Raw genomic sequence first — 13693 nt, 5'->3', positions numbered from 1 at the left:
AGGAAAATTTGTTTCCTAGATTCAATAATAATACCTTATGAGATTCAAATAATTATTTAAGATGAAATGTCCAGCCTTAGGTACATATTAAACATATTTTGCATAAGCACATCCGTATTTGGAGTCAGTTTTCATCATTTTAGGGTGGAGCCATTGTTTTCAGTACATCGTGTCTGTTAATGGGCTGAGACCACACCTGGCTAAGGCCCAGGACTATAGTTTATTTTAGTTTCTGTGCTGGTTTTATGTACTACATCTTTGCAAAATTATACTGAGTCAGCTCTCAGAAGTTTCTCAGTATTGCTGGAATTTTATTTTGTTGTTTCATGTTGGGTTTGTCATGGACACACTTCAATAGAATTTGTTAGGTTTAAGGAATAAACAGTTCAGCAGAACTTTGTGCCACATATTTGAGATTTCTATAAGTGGTTGGCATGTCATTGGAAAGTAAATGTGCTTATATTAAATGTAAGATATTTATTTTAAAATATTTAAAAAATTTTGAGCTACAACATTGTTTTAAAAAAATAAGTTGAAAGGAAACTGCCTTGAAAGAACTTTTTGGAATAAGTCATCATATTAACATTTTATATAAATGTTTAAACATAACAAATGTTCTAATTTTTGAGCTAAGATATTATATTTAGAAAATACATTCAGTAAAATATTTTAATGTAAACAGATGCTTTCCTGCCTTTGCAATTCTTTCATTGTAAAGCTTTGAAAATTTTCAATATGTATTTTATACTAGTGTCCCCTCACCCCTTGTTGGCTGGCCTTTCTACAATCTCTTTATTTGGTATCTATGACAGGAACTTCAGGATAAACTGGCTGATGTCAATAAAGAGTTAAGTCATTTACGCACTAAATGTGCAGACCGAGAGGCTTTAATCAGCACTTTAAAAGTGGAACTACAAAATGTGCTGCACTGTTGGGAGAAAGAAAAGGCTCAAGCAGCCCAGTCTGAAAGTGAACTGCAGAAGCTTTCCCAGGCTTTCCATAAGGATGCTGAGGTATTACCTGAGACTCAATGACTGTCAGGAAAGGCCTTTCACTAATCTCAGTGTTATACATCAAGTGACTATTTTTACTTATATTTAATTAAGAAAATTGTTCTGAGCAGAGTATTTTGAAACGTTCGTGACAGCTGCAAAATCGCTCACTTCATTACTCTTGTGTCATTCTCTCTTGTGAGAGAAGTACTATAACTTGCACAACTCATTTTCTTGATTATCGTTTGTACAACTATCTTTTTTGACTTTTAGAACATTGTAACTCAAGTAACTATGCTCCTAACAGTCCTTTCAAGGTTTGCCTGTTTGCCAATGACAAAATTATTTTTTATTTCAGTAGCTTGGTAGATTGATATGGTGGAAAGAATAAGTATTTTATAATCAGATAGACCTGAACTTGGATCCTGATACTTCTGTTTATAAATGGTTTGGCTGTGGACAAGCTATACAACTTAGCCTCTCCACATCTTAGTTTTCTTATTTATTTTTTTTCTTTTTTGAGACAAAGTCTTGCTCTGTCGCCCAGGCTGGAGTGCAGTGGCGTGATCTGGGCTCATTGCAACCTCCACCTCCCAGGTTCAAGAGATTACAGGTGTCCACCGCCATGCCTGGCTAATTTTTGTATTTTTAGTAGAGATGGGGTTTCACCATGTTGGCCAGGCTGTTCTCGAACTCCTGACCTCAGGTGATCTGCCCACCTCGGCCTCCCCTCCTAAAGTACTGGGATTACAGGCCTGAGCCACTGTGCCCGGCCTAGTTTCCTTATTTGTAAAACAGTAATAATATCTACTTTAACAGATAGCCTCCTTACTCTGTATGATTATAGGATGTTAATAAAATTTAGAAAAATAAAAGTCCCATAAAATTAAAACTTTTCATTTAGACCCCCTGGAGAGTTGCCTATCCATTTGTGTCTGTTAATGGCTTATAAAAATATTATGACACAAATTTCATATTTCGTATGAGCCTGTGTGAATGGAATTATCTTCTAGTTCTTTTTACCCTATGGATTATAGAGCTAGTCTAGCTAGTGGAACTGGTTTATCTAATTCATCCTGCATATTGAGTTCATTACTCCAACAAATATGAACATGAATGCCAAGAGAGTAAAAAGGAAACATTCTTTCCACTCTTTTTACAGTCTGGGATTTAAATTGTGTCCACATGAAGGGGTTGGAATTGCTCTACACATCAGATAATGATTAAAGTAAAGGAAACTAGAAGCCTGACTGTATTGTAAAGTCAGCATGTCTACAGCACTGTGGTTGGGTTCAACATGTGTGAATTGATTTTGGATTTTGGAGTCTCTTTTCATGCCAAATGGATGATTATCATGCTTGGTTTATCACAGCCCAAGCAAAAAGGACATAATAGCGACACAATGAATTATCCTTAAGGATGAACTTCCTTGAGAACGAATGTGATCAGTAGGCAAAACACAGGAGGAAGATTTTTATGTATTTGTTAAGTTATATTTAATAAGACTTTAAAACATTTTGACCTAGTTAAAAAATGCGAAAGTCATCATTAACTGCTTATGAAAAGGCATAGCATATTTGTGAAAAAATCTGATCTCTTAAATTTGTTGTTGTAACTACATTTTTAAATTTTTTGTTTTTTAAATTATTGTTTTTGGAAAAAAAGTAAGGTGGCATACATAGTGAACTAAAGTTAGTGTTACATTTTGATATTTGTAAGAAAATATTCTGTATAATTTCTAATTATAAAACTTTTGCATATGCTATATTCAATTTTTAAAAAATGTATAATAGACTTTCTAAATTTTCTTTTTAAATTTATCCCTTTTAAAAGTTTCTTCCTGCTGATCTATTAAAAAATCTTGAGGGAACTTTTTTATCTACATAAAATAAAAATATTCATTTTGCAGCTTCACAGTTACCTTGTCTTTGAGTTCCATGCTTTGGGACTTTATAGATGAAACACCTTATAAAGAGCGCTATTTGACATTATAGTAAATAAACCCTCCTCATGTGTTCAAATGTGATCTGCTTTATATGAATTCTGCAGCATAGTGTTTCTAAGTCATTCAGCAATGGATAATTTAATTACTGAAGTGGTAATATAATTTTAAAGGACTTTTAAAAAACATTTCTAATTGGACATTTTCAAAAGTATGTCTTAAGCAGCTATATCCATTTTTTTTGCTGTTACTTTATAATATTTAAACACCTACAAATGCCCAGTGTGCCAAATACTATATGAACTTATAAGTGGGGAAAACAAATGAGCCCATCTTCCATATCTTTCATATCACTATCTGCTTTGCCTAAGGGGCTTGGGATAGATTTCCTGTAAGTAGTAAGTAAACTGGAATCTCTGGAGGAAGAAGAAAGCTGAGTAATTGTGTCCATGTAAAGTACAGATATTGGTATAACTTTTTTTCATCAGAGTTGAATAACACTATTTTTTTCTGTATTGTTTTTTGACAAGTAGTATCTATTTTGGCAAATGTAAATATTAAATTATAGAATTACTATACTGAGTTACAGTTAGATAGGCTGATAAACAATGAGTCCAATCCAGACACTTCGTGTGATAGCTAAGGAAACTTAGGCCTGAACAGGTGTTTACTCAAATCACAACCTCATCAGTAGCAGAGCTGGGAATGAATCTTGGTCTTCTGGCTTCTAGACTCAGATTTTGATTTTGAATACCAAGTGTAAGCAGTTCCAAATGTTTTATCTGGTGCTTAGTTTTGAATATAAAAAAGTCATTAAAATATTCTGAGACTTGAGTATTATAATTTCCTTTTCAGGTTTTTGAAATTAACTCTTCACCATTTGTATTATGTATTTTACTTCTTACAATGTTTATATACAGCAAATAATTTTTCTTTTTTTTTTCCTGCAGGAGAAGCTAACCTTTCTTCACACCTTGTATCAGCACTTGGTAGCAGGCTGTGTGCTCATAAAACAACCAGAAGGCATGCTGGATAAATTCTCTTGGTCTGAGCTTTGTGCAGTCTTACAGGAGAATGTTGATGCCCTGATTGCAGACCTCAACAGGGCTAATGAGAAGGTAACTGTCCTCAGGCACCAGATACCTCTATTAAATTCAGTGACATTTGTCCACATCACAGTATCATTAAGAGGGGCTGACATTCATCTTATTTCAAAAAGAATTTGGATGTTAATAATTCAATACCATTAATTATGGCTTGTCTACAACTCAGTTTGATGCCATTGCTGTGGGCATGTAAATGTGACTGAAGTCTGTATGAAGTCTCTAAGCTCCACTTTCTGTGCAGGACATGCTAATACTACTAGCCAGTATTAGCCACAGGGACCTAATTAAAAGAAAATAAATTAATCTTACTGATGAAGCAATTCAAAGAACTTAGTCATTTACATTAATAAACCAACTCTTTATGTTAGCATAAAATAGAAACAGGATACAGTTATTCAAAAACATGATCTTAAAATTCTTTACTTAGGAAATATAAGGTGTTATTTTTAAAAGCACTTAAACATTTTAAATTATATGCTTATGATTTGCTTCTCGAAATACAACAAAGTGTGTATTAGAAAACTCGTTCCGTGCTTTAGAATGCAAAAAGTGTATTTTATAGGAGAATGTAGTAGACCTTTATGGTAACATTACTATCTCACAAGTCTAGGAAATCAGTCTCCAGCAAATATTTAAAAACCTGCTTTTGGTTATAGAAAATTACAGTGGCTTAGCAGATCAACATATACCCCCATTGAAGACATTGGTTCTGATCCTGGGTCTACTGAACGTGGTCAGTACTGTGTTTATGTGGTTTAGTTTCCAGGTCTTAGTTGCAATGACATTTGCTTTTAAGGAACAAGAAGAGAAAAACTGTCCTGTAAGTTAAAAAAAATTCTGTTGAAGTAATAAAACAGCATATTGACCTAATTTCAGGGTGATTTTTTTTATTATTGAGCATTTTATCTTGGTCCTATTGACAAACACAACCATAGACACTGAGATGTAGGGCTAAGAAATGAGGGCATAAATTGTGAGAGGCACAGATGCTATTCATGATTGTGAATGTGTACATAATGGATTTGAAAATTGAAGATAATTAAAATGAATGTATTTTAACCCTATGAGATGGTATTATATTTTTAATAGTTTTCAGTGTTTCAAAACATCCTTAATAGTCATACATTTTAGAAAATGATGATTTTCTTTCCAGTGTTTGAATATGAAACAAAAAATGGTTAGAACATTCTGCTTTATTTTATGAAAACTGCTTGCAGATTTTTAAATCTTTACTTTCTTTCCCGCTGAGATATTTGAATAGCTTGAGCCTTGGTTCCAGAAGTAACAGTATCTTTCTCAATGTCAATCAAATTAATTATAGAATAAGGAACTTCATTAGAAAAAGAAGATGAAAAATTTGCCATCTAAGTATACAAATAACACAATTTTCTGCTAATGTATGGCAGTTTACCCTGCTATTTTCTTTTTTAAAATTTATTTACATTCTATGTTAAAATTTTTATATGATCTTAAGGAATAAAATATAGTAGGACATTTTGGGTGTTTTATTAGGGGAGACGACACAAAGAAATAGCTTGTGAGCATATTTCCTTCTCTGTTGCATCTCCCCATATAGATAAGCCATCTAGAGTATATCTGTAAAAACAAGTCTGACACGATGAGAGAGCTTCAGCAGACTCAGGAAGACACCTTTACCAAAGTGGCAGAACAGATCAAAGCCCAAGAGAGCTGCTGGCACAAACAAAAGAAGGAACTAGAGCTGCAGTATTCTGAACTCCTCCTGGAGGTGCAGAAGAGGGCACAGGTATGCTACCTTTACAAAGGGCTTAAAAATGGTTACTCAGTGTAACCATTAGGAACGTTTTTTTTTTCTAGTAGCAATGCTAAATCGGTTTAAACTTCTTAAGAACTTCATAGAACTTGTTTAGATGCACATATATATGTTTAGATACACACACATGTGTGTATGTATGGGTGTGTATATTAAGGATTGTCTTTCATGTAAGTTTGGAAATATATGGGTTTCTGATTAAAATATCACAAAATGCATTGATCAGTTAATTAAATGCTAAAATTATATTTCCTTTATTTATTTTTAAAATAAAAGATTAAAGTATTTGGTAACACATTGTCAGTTTTAGTGTAGGTATTCCTTTATCCAGTTTACTCCATTTGTGGAGGTTCCTATGTGAACCATCATTTAAATTTATTTGGGTTAAAATCTCTTATGCCTACCGGCATTATATAAGAACTAGTGTTATCGTTGTAGGCCATGTAGCAAAAGTAATTCACTATGAGTTGTATTATGTATATCTTGATTGAGAGTAGAAGTTATGGGTTGTTAACATAACCATGTATTTTTCTACACAAATTATCATCAACATTATTTATATTGTTAACTGTTATCTTCACGTAATCAGGAATAATATGATGATAGGGTATAATTTTTTGGCATTGAATTTATTAATAGGTCACTTTTGTTCCTAAGTTAGGATACTTATGAACCAGAAGGTTGTATATTCTTCCCATGGTTGATTCAGTATTTAGCCTCTTTATTTGATCCATTCGTGCTTGGCAAGTCTAATTAAAAATAACCAAACTATATAAATATATATACATACACATATATAAATACAATTATTGTTATTATCATATTAAATCGGGCCATTCTGCATCCCCAGATTTAAAGGTTCTGTATGAACTTATGCCTTTCTATATGAATTTGAATGAATCAACAAGTGTACCATCTAAAAGTAGTAATTTTTTCATTGTATGCAGACTACTATATTATATGCTCTGCATTTTCTAGTATTGAAGTAAAAGACCTAAACAATTTATTTTAATTTTGTAGAGGTAGCACTGATATATAGTGACATGCACAGATCTTAAGTGTATAATTTGATGTTTTTAAAAAGTATTTATTTGATATGTAATATTTGTACATATTTATGGGGTACATGTGATATTTTAATATATGCATAGAATGTGTAATGCTCAAGCCAGAGTAAGATATCTATCACCTTGAGCATTTATCATTTCTTTGTGTTGGGAACATTTCAAATTTTCTCTTCTTGCTATTGTGAAATATACAATATATTGTTGTTAATAAAGTCACCTTACTGTGCTTTTGAACACTAGACCTTATTCCTTCTAACTGTATAATTGTACCCTTTAACCTACCTCTCTCCATCCCTTTCCTCCCCCAACACACCCTTCCTAGACTATGGTAACTACAATTTGATGTTTTGATCAACGTAAACACCCATGTGATCATTACTCCATTTAAGACTTCAAACATTTTCATTACCCTAGAATGTTCTCGTGTTCTCTCTTCCAGTCAGTTTTATGCCTCATAGGCAACTATTGTTCTGATGCCTGTCATCGTAGATTAGTTTTCACCTGTTCTTGAATTTCATGTAAGTGGAATCATTCAGTAGTCTGGTGTTTGACTAATTTCACTCAATATTAATGTTCTGAGCATAATGTCATTTATGTTGTTGTACGTATCAGTACTTCATTCTTCTTTATGGTCACATAGCATTCCATTTTATCACAGCACCCCTATTTGATGGATTGTGTGTTGATGGATATTTAGTTGTTTCTGTTTTTTAGATATTGTAGATAAAATTGCCACAAACATTATTGTACAAGTCTTTTGTCAACATATGGTTTTATTTCTCTTGGTTAATTACTGAAGTGCAGTTGCCAGGTCATAGGATATATGTGTATTCGTAAGAAACTGTCAAAAGTTTCTAAAAACAGCTTGTGCCATTTTTTATTTCCACCAGCAAAATATGTAAGTTTCCATTGTTCTACATCCTCTGCAGCGCTTAGTATTGTCAGTCTTTTAAATTTTAGTCAATATAGTGTTTTTAAAATCGTGTTTCATTGTGGTTTAAAGTAACATTTTTTTGGTGATTCATGATGCTGAGCACCTTTCATATACTTATTGGCTATTCACATATCTTCATTTGTAAAGTGTCTCTTCTACTGTTTTCTCATGTAAAAAATAGAGATATTTGTGTTTTTATTACTGATTTCTAAGCATTCTTTATATATCCTGGATGCATATCCTTTGTCATGTATATGCATCGCAATATTTTCTCTCAATCTCATGCTTCTCTTTTCAGTTGTTTCTTTTGATGATCATATAAGTTTTAAAATTGTGATGAAGTCCAACTTATAAATCTGTTTCTCTTTTGGCTATTTATTTATATATGTGAAATGATTTTTCCTTACCTCAAGGTTGGGAAGATAATCTCTTGTTTCTTCTAGAAGTTTCATAGTTTTAGCTTTTACGTCTAAGTTTGTGATTCTTTTCAAATTAATTTTTCTGTGTGATGTTAGGTAGAGTTTCATTTTTCCCCCTTCATTTATTGTTCCCACATCACTTGTTCAGCACTTTCCTAGCTGAATAGCCTTGGTACCTTTGTGAAAAAACAGTTGGCCGTACTTAGAAACCACAGACTTGTCCATCTATATAGTTTTGCCCTCTCCAGAATGTCATATAAATGGAATCATACAGTATATAGCCTTTTGGGTCTGGTTACTTTTACTTAGCAAAATATATTTGAGATTCAGTCACATTGTTGCATGTATCAGTAGTGCATTCCTTTTTACTGCTTAATAATGTCCCATTGTATGGCTGTAAAATTTTATCCAAATACTTGCTGATGGGCCTTTGGATTGCCTTTTTTTTTTCTTTTTTTTTGGTAATTATAAGTAAAGATGCTTTAAACATCCATGAAAAGGTTTTTGTGTGATCATAAATTTTCATTTATCTTGGGTAGATACTTACGAGTTTGATTTCCAGATTATATGGTAAGTGTATATTTATATGGTTATATGGTAAGTGTAACTTAAGCAACTATTAAATTGTTTTTCAAAGTGACTGTATCATTTTGCATTCTCACTAGCAATGTAAGAGATTTCCAGTTGCTCTGCACCTGTGCCAGTGTATGGCTTCATCGTTTTTTTCTTTTGAATTGTATCCATTATAATAAGTGTGTAGTGCCATGTCATTGTGATTTCTATTTACATTTTCCCTACTGCCTAGTAAATTAATCATTTATTTATATGTTTATTTGCTATTTGTATATCTTTTCTGGTGAATTATCTTTTCAGATATTTTGCTCAGTTTTTAATCGGATTGTGTGTTTTCTTATCATCAAAGTTTGAGAGTTATTTACATATCGCAGGTTCAAGTCATTTGTCAGATATGTGATTTGTAAATATTTTCTACTGTTTTGTTAGCAGTACTTTTGCAAAGCAAATGTTTCAAATTTTGATGACCCACTTATCAGTTTTTTTTATGGATTATACTTTTGATGTTACATGTAGGAACTCTTTGACTAAGATTATAGGCACCAAGATTTTCTCCATTTTTTTTTTCTATATGTTTTATAGTTTTAGGTTTTACATCTAGGTCTATGATCAATTTTGAGTTAGTTTCTGTAAAGGTTTGAGGTATGGATTAAGGTCAGTTTTTTTTTTTTCCATATTCATGTCCATTCCAGTACCATTTATTGAAATCACTGTCCTTTACTGAATTGCCGTTGCACTTTTATCAAAAATCAGTTCACGTTTGTGTCAATCTACCTCTAGACTTTCTTGTCTATTCCAGTTATTTATGTGTCTAATTCTTTTTTTTTTCAATACTATACTGATTTAATCACTCTAACCTTTTACTAAGTCTTAAAATCAGGTAGTATGAGTCTTCCAACTTCTTTTTTCATCAATGTCCTGAACTGTTTGAAATCTACAAGAAGGCATAGCAATTCACTTTTTTCTCTTTTCAAAAATAAAATAAAATAAAATAAATTGGCGTATATTCTGTATTGTTTACCTACATATTTGCATTTTTATCAAATATAATTGAATATACTGCAGCAATTTATTTTGGTATTATATTTGATAAGCTGTTATTATAATACATATTATAGGACCTGTAAATTTTATTTTAGGAAATTTTATGATTAATTCTATATTTTTTACCCCCAAGAGTGCAATGCAAATAAAAAAATTTCATTTTACATTACTTAATACATTTTCAAAAATTACGTTGATAAGGACATGAGGGGGAAAATATCCCCGGTTGTTATATAGGATTGTGAGTTATAGAGGATGTTTGGTGTCATGAGCATAACCCTCAGTACGTTCCATCTGCTGGGAAATAAATAACTTATTCTTAGAGTCTTATGTTTAATGTTTGGCCATTGTAAAGAAGTGATTAGTAAAAGACACTAAATTAAAGTAAAAAACAATATTTGGATTTGATTGATTTTATATGAAAAAATGTAAAAGATGTTAGAAAAGTAATGTTTGTAAGAATCTAATATTTCTAAGACTTTTTTAATGTCTAAGCTTTAAAACAATTTGTGTAAATGCTACTAGAAAAATGAAATTTGCAGAGAATGCAGCCTGATTTTACTATCACAGCATGTTTTTAGTATTGGGTAAAGTTTGCTAGCCACATGTTGGGTAGTTCTTGAATTTAAATACGTTGGAGCCATCATGTAAATATATCTCAAGTGTCTATGCCTACTAAAGTATCTGGGCGCAGTGCCACATACCATTCCATTTACTAACTTTGCTTTTGTAATCTTAGTATTTATGTTCTTGTTTCTTTTCTGTTTGAAAAAGATAGTTATTGGAACAAGAACTTCCTTTCTAGAAGTAAAGTTTTTTTACTGTCAAGTAAGAGTTACCCTTGATGTAATGTTTATTGTAAACACTTTAGATTTATTTGACATTTTAGTAAAAATCAAGTGAGTTTAGAATGGAGAATAAAACTCAGGGAAATTCAAGTTCGTCATGCTATGTTGCATTTTATTCCTCTTTTACCATGGTATTGAGAGTGTATTTGGCAAGAAACCCAGGTGAGTCATAAAGTGTTAGTAGGTGTTGAAACTTTTTCTTCATAATTGAACTCCAAGAATTCAGAGATAAAGTGGAGCTTATTGATATTGTTGGAGGTGATAATTCCTGAAGGTATACATGCCAGCCTGCAATGATTCAGAGAGTTAGATATAGTCACGTGTACACTATGTTCTGATAGACTGTGAGTCCACGGGAATGGATACCTCTAATGAAATTTTGAAAGATACTTCTGACTACTTTTCAAATAATTGCTTTAGAAATTGTTTTTGTTAATTACGATATTAGCAGTTGAATTTGCTTGGTGCTTGATATAATTTTCAATGCTTTTGCATATTTTGCACGTCTTTTCTTTTTCTTTTTTTTTTTTTTTTGAGATGGAGTCTTGCCCGGTGACCCAGGCTGGAGTGCAATGGCACTGATCTCGGCTCACTGCAACTTCCGCCTCCTGGATTCAGACGATTCCCCTGCCTCAGCCTCCTGAGTAGCTGGGATTACAGGCGCCCACCACCACGCCCAGCTAATTTTTGTATTTTCAGTAGAGACGGGGTTTCACCATGTTGGGCAGGATGGTCTCGATCTCCTGACCTTGTGATCCTCCCGCTTTGGCCTCCCAAAGTGCTGGGATTACAGGCATGAGCCACCGCACCCGGCCGCATGTCTTTTCTTATGTAAGCCCCACCACAGGCATATGAGATAGGTCATTTAAGTATCATTTCTATTTTACAAGCGAGGAATCTAAGGTTCAGACAACTGATACTACTTACTTGTGTGGTAAGGAAGTTCTAGGGACAGGATGAGAATAAACATAACTGTATGTAAAATGTCTAGCCCATTGCTTGGCATTTAGAAATTACAAAGTGAATGTTATGGACTGTTTTAGTACCTTATTACCATCCTTATCTTCCAGTCCCTTTTGCATTATATTCTGATACTGCTTCTTTTAGAAAGATAATGCTATTTTTATATATAAAGCAGTATCTGTAAATAGGTGTAATGACATCTCAGTTTCATATTTATGGAACTCATATTCCTTTGTTTTTTTTTTCTTTTTTTTTAAAGCTAGTATCTCACTACATTGCCCAGGCTAGAGGGCAGTCATGCGATCATAGCTCACTGCAGCCTTAACCTCCCAGGCTTAAGAGATCCCCCACCTCAGCTTCTCGAGTAGTTGGGACTACAGGGCACGCCTCCATGCTCTGCTAATTTTTGTATTTTTTTAGTAGAGATGGGGTTTTGCCCTGTTGTCCAGGCTGGCCTTGAACTCCTGGGCTCAAGCAATACACCTGCTTTGACTTCCCAAAGTGTTGGGGTTACAGATGTGAGCCACGGTGCCCGGCTCATATTTCTTTTTCTTTCTTTCTTTCTTCCTTTTTTTTTTTTTTTTTGAAACAGGGTCTCACTCTGTCACCGAGGTGGAGTGCAGTGCTGCAGTCTCGACTCACTGCAGCCTTGACCTCCTGGGCTCAGGTGTTCTTACCACTTCAGCCTCCTGAGTAGCTGGGACTATAGGCATGCACTACCACGCCTGGCTAATTTTTTGTATTTTTTTTTGTAGAGATGGGGTTTTGCCATGTTTTCCCAAGCCATCTGCCTGTTTTGGCCTCTGGAAGTGCTGGGATTAGAGGCGTGAACTACTGTGCCTGGCTGGAACTCACATTTTTAAGTGATTCTAGACTAACTAATGTTTAAACATGATAATGTAAGAAAAGTCTAAATAGTGCTACATTGTCAGCCACCCACAAATGGTAGTTCTCTTAATTTGTATTTCTCAGAGTTTTTTTTCTGAGAAACTGAAGTTTTAATACACTATATCATAAAATTGCTACTGTAGATAAAAGTATCAAGATAATTTTTACATAATTTAATTAATATTAATAAAAAACTATGTTATATACCAAATATATAGTACACTGTGTTTCATGCTGTGGTAGTAACAAAGAGGTATACTATATAGTTTTTTCCTCAAAAGTGTAACGTATAATTGGGGAGATACATGAAAAAGTAAATAATACAAGGTTTATCATAGGCTGTACATAATTAGTTGCCAAAAGAATGCTATAAATTTAGAAGAGGAGATGGTCAAAGTTTGAGGAGGCTTAGTAGAGGAGACTGGAGCCAACCTGGGCCCTGTTGCCAGGATCTGAAAGCACAGAAAGAAGGGAGATACGGGACACATCAGAATTTAGAGATAATATTGTTAATTTTCCAGACAGTCAGAGGTAATATCTCTTTAACAATAAGCAATCCATACATCTTGCCTGTATTGACACATTTATTCCCAGTCTTCCGATAAAAAGAACTCTGTTCTTTTGAGGGTATGGTTTATCCAAAGGGTATTTTATAATTTACAGTGCTTTAGAAACAAAACAGTAAACACAGGCACATACCATTTTTGGCACATATTTTTGTTGTGTTAAATTTACGTAATGAAGATAGTGTTTTAAAATTAAATAAATAACCATTATGGGGCTTGAGAATGTGTGTGTGTATATGAAGACTAGATAATAGAATTGCTAGATCATATGATAATTCTGTGTTTAACTTTTTGAGGAACTGCCAAACTGGTTTTGAAAATGGCTGCACTATTTTACAATCCCATCAGCAATGTCGGAGAGTTTCAGTTTCCTACAGAGTATTCTTATTTTTAAACAGAGAAACATTTACATAATAGAGAAAGCAGGTGAATTTATGTTTGTTATATTTTAAAATATTACCATAACTTAAAAAGGCAAGATATGAAACTTACAAAAATAAGACACTTTAAATGAAGTCCTTTGATGTCTATATGTCATTGAATGTCCAGTTTGCAATTT

The 13693-nt window shown here is 33.1% G+C and overlaps 1 protein-coding gene across 3 annotated transcripts in view; it reads left to right on the top strand.

Annotated features, from left to right (window-relative positions):
* The window catches only part of CCDC171 (coiled-coil domain containing 171), a 387879-nt gene that overhangs the window by 144530 nt on the left and 229656 nt on the right, over positions 1 to 13693 (top strand). For all 3 annotated transcript variants that reach the window (XM_015117649.3, XM_028835151.2, XM_015117650.3), the window contains exons 14-16: positions 813 to 1013; positions 3885 to 4052; positions 5617 to 5805. In XM_015117649.3, the coding sequence (XP_014973135.3) occupies positions 813 to 1013; positions 3885 to 4052; positions 5617 to 5805 (558 nt within the window). The remainder of the gene's footprint in view (positions 1 to 812; positions 1014 to 3884; positions 4053 to 5616; positions 5806 to 13693) is intronic.

The sequence above is a fragment of the Macaca mulatta genome, chromosome 15, assembly GCF_049350105.2.
Source record: "Macaca mulatta isolate MMU2019108-1 chromosome 15, T2T-MMU8v2.0, whole genome shotgun sequence".
Taxonomy (NCBI): Eukaryota; Metazoa; Chordata; class Mammalia; order Primates; family Cercopithecidae; genus Macaca; species Macaca mulatta.
This window is presented reverse-complemented; position numbering and strand designations above follow the sequence as displayed.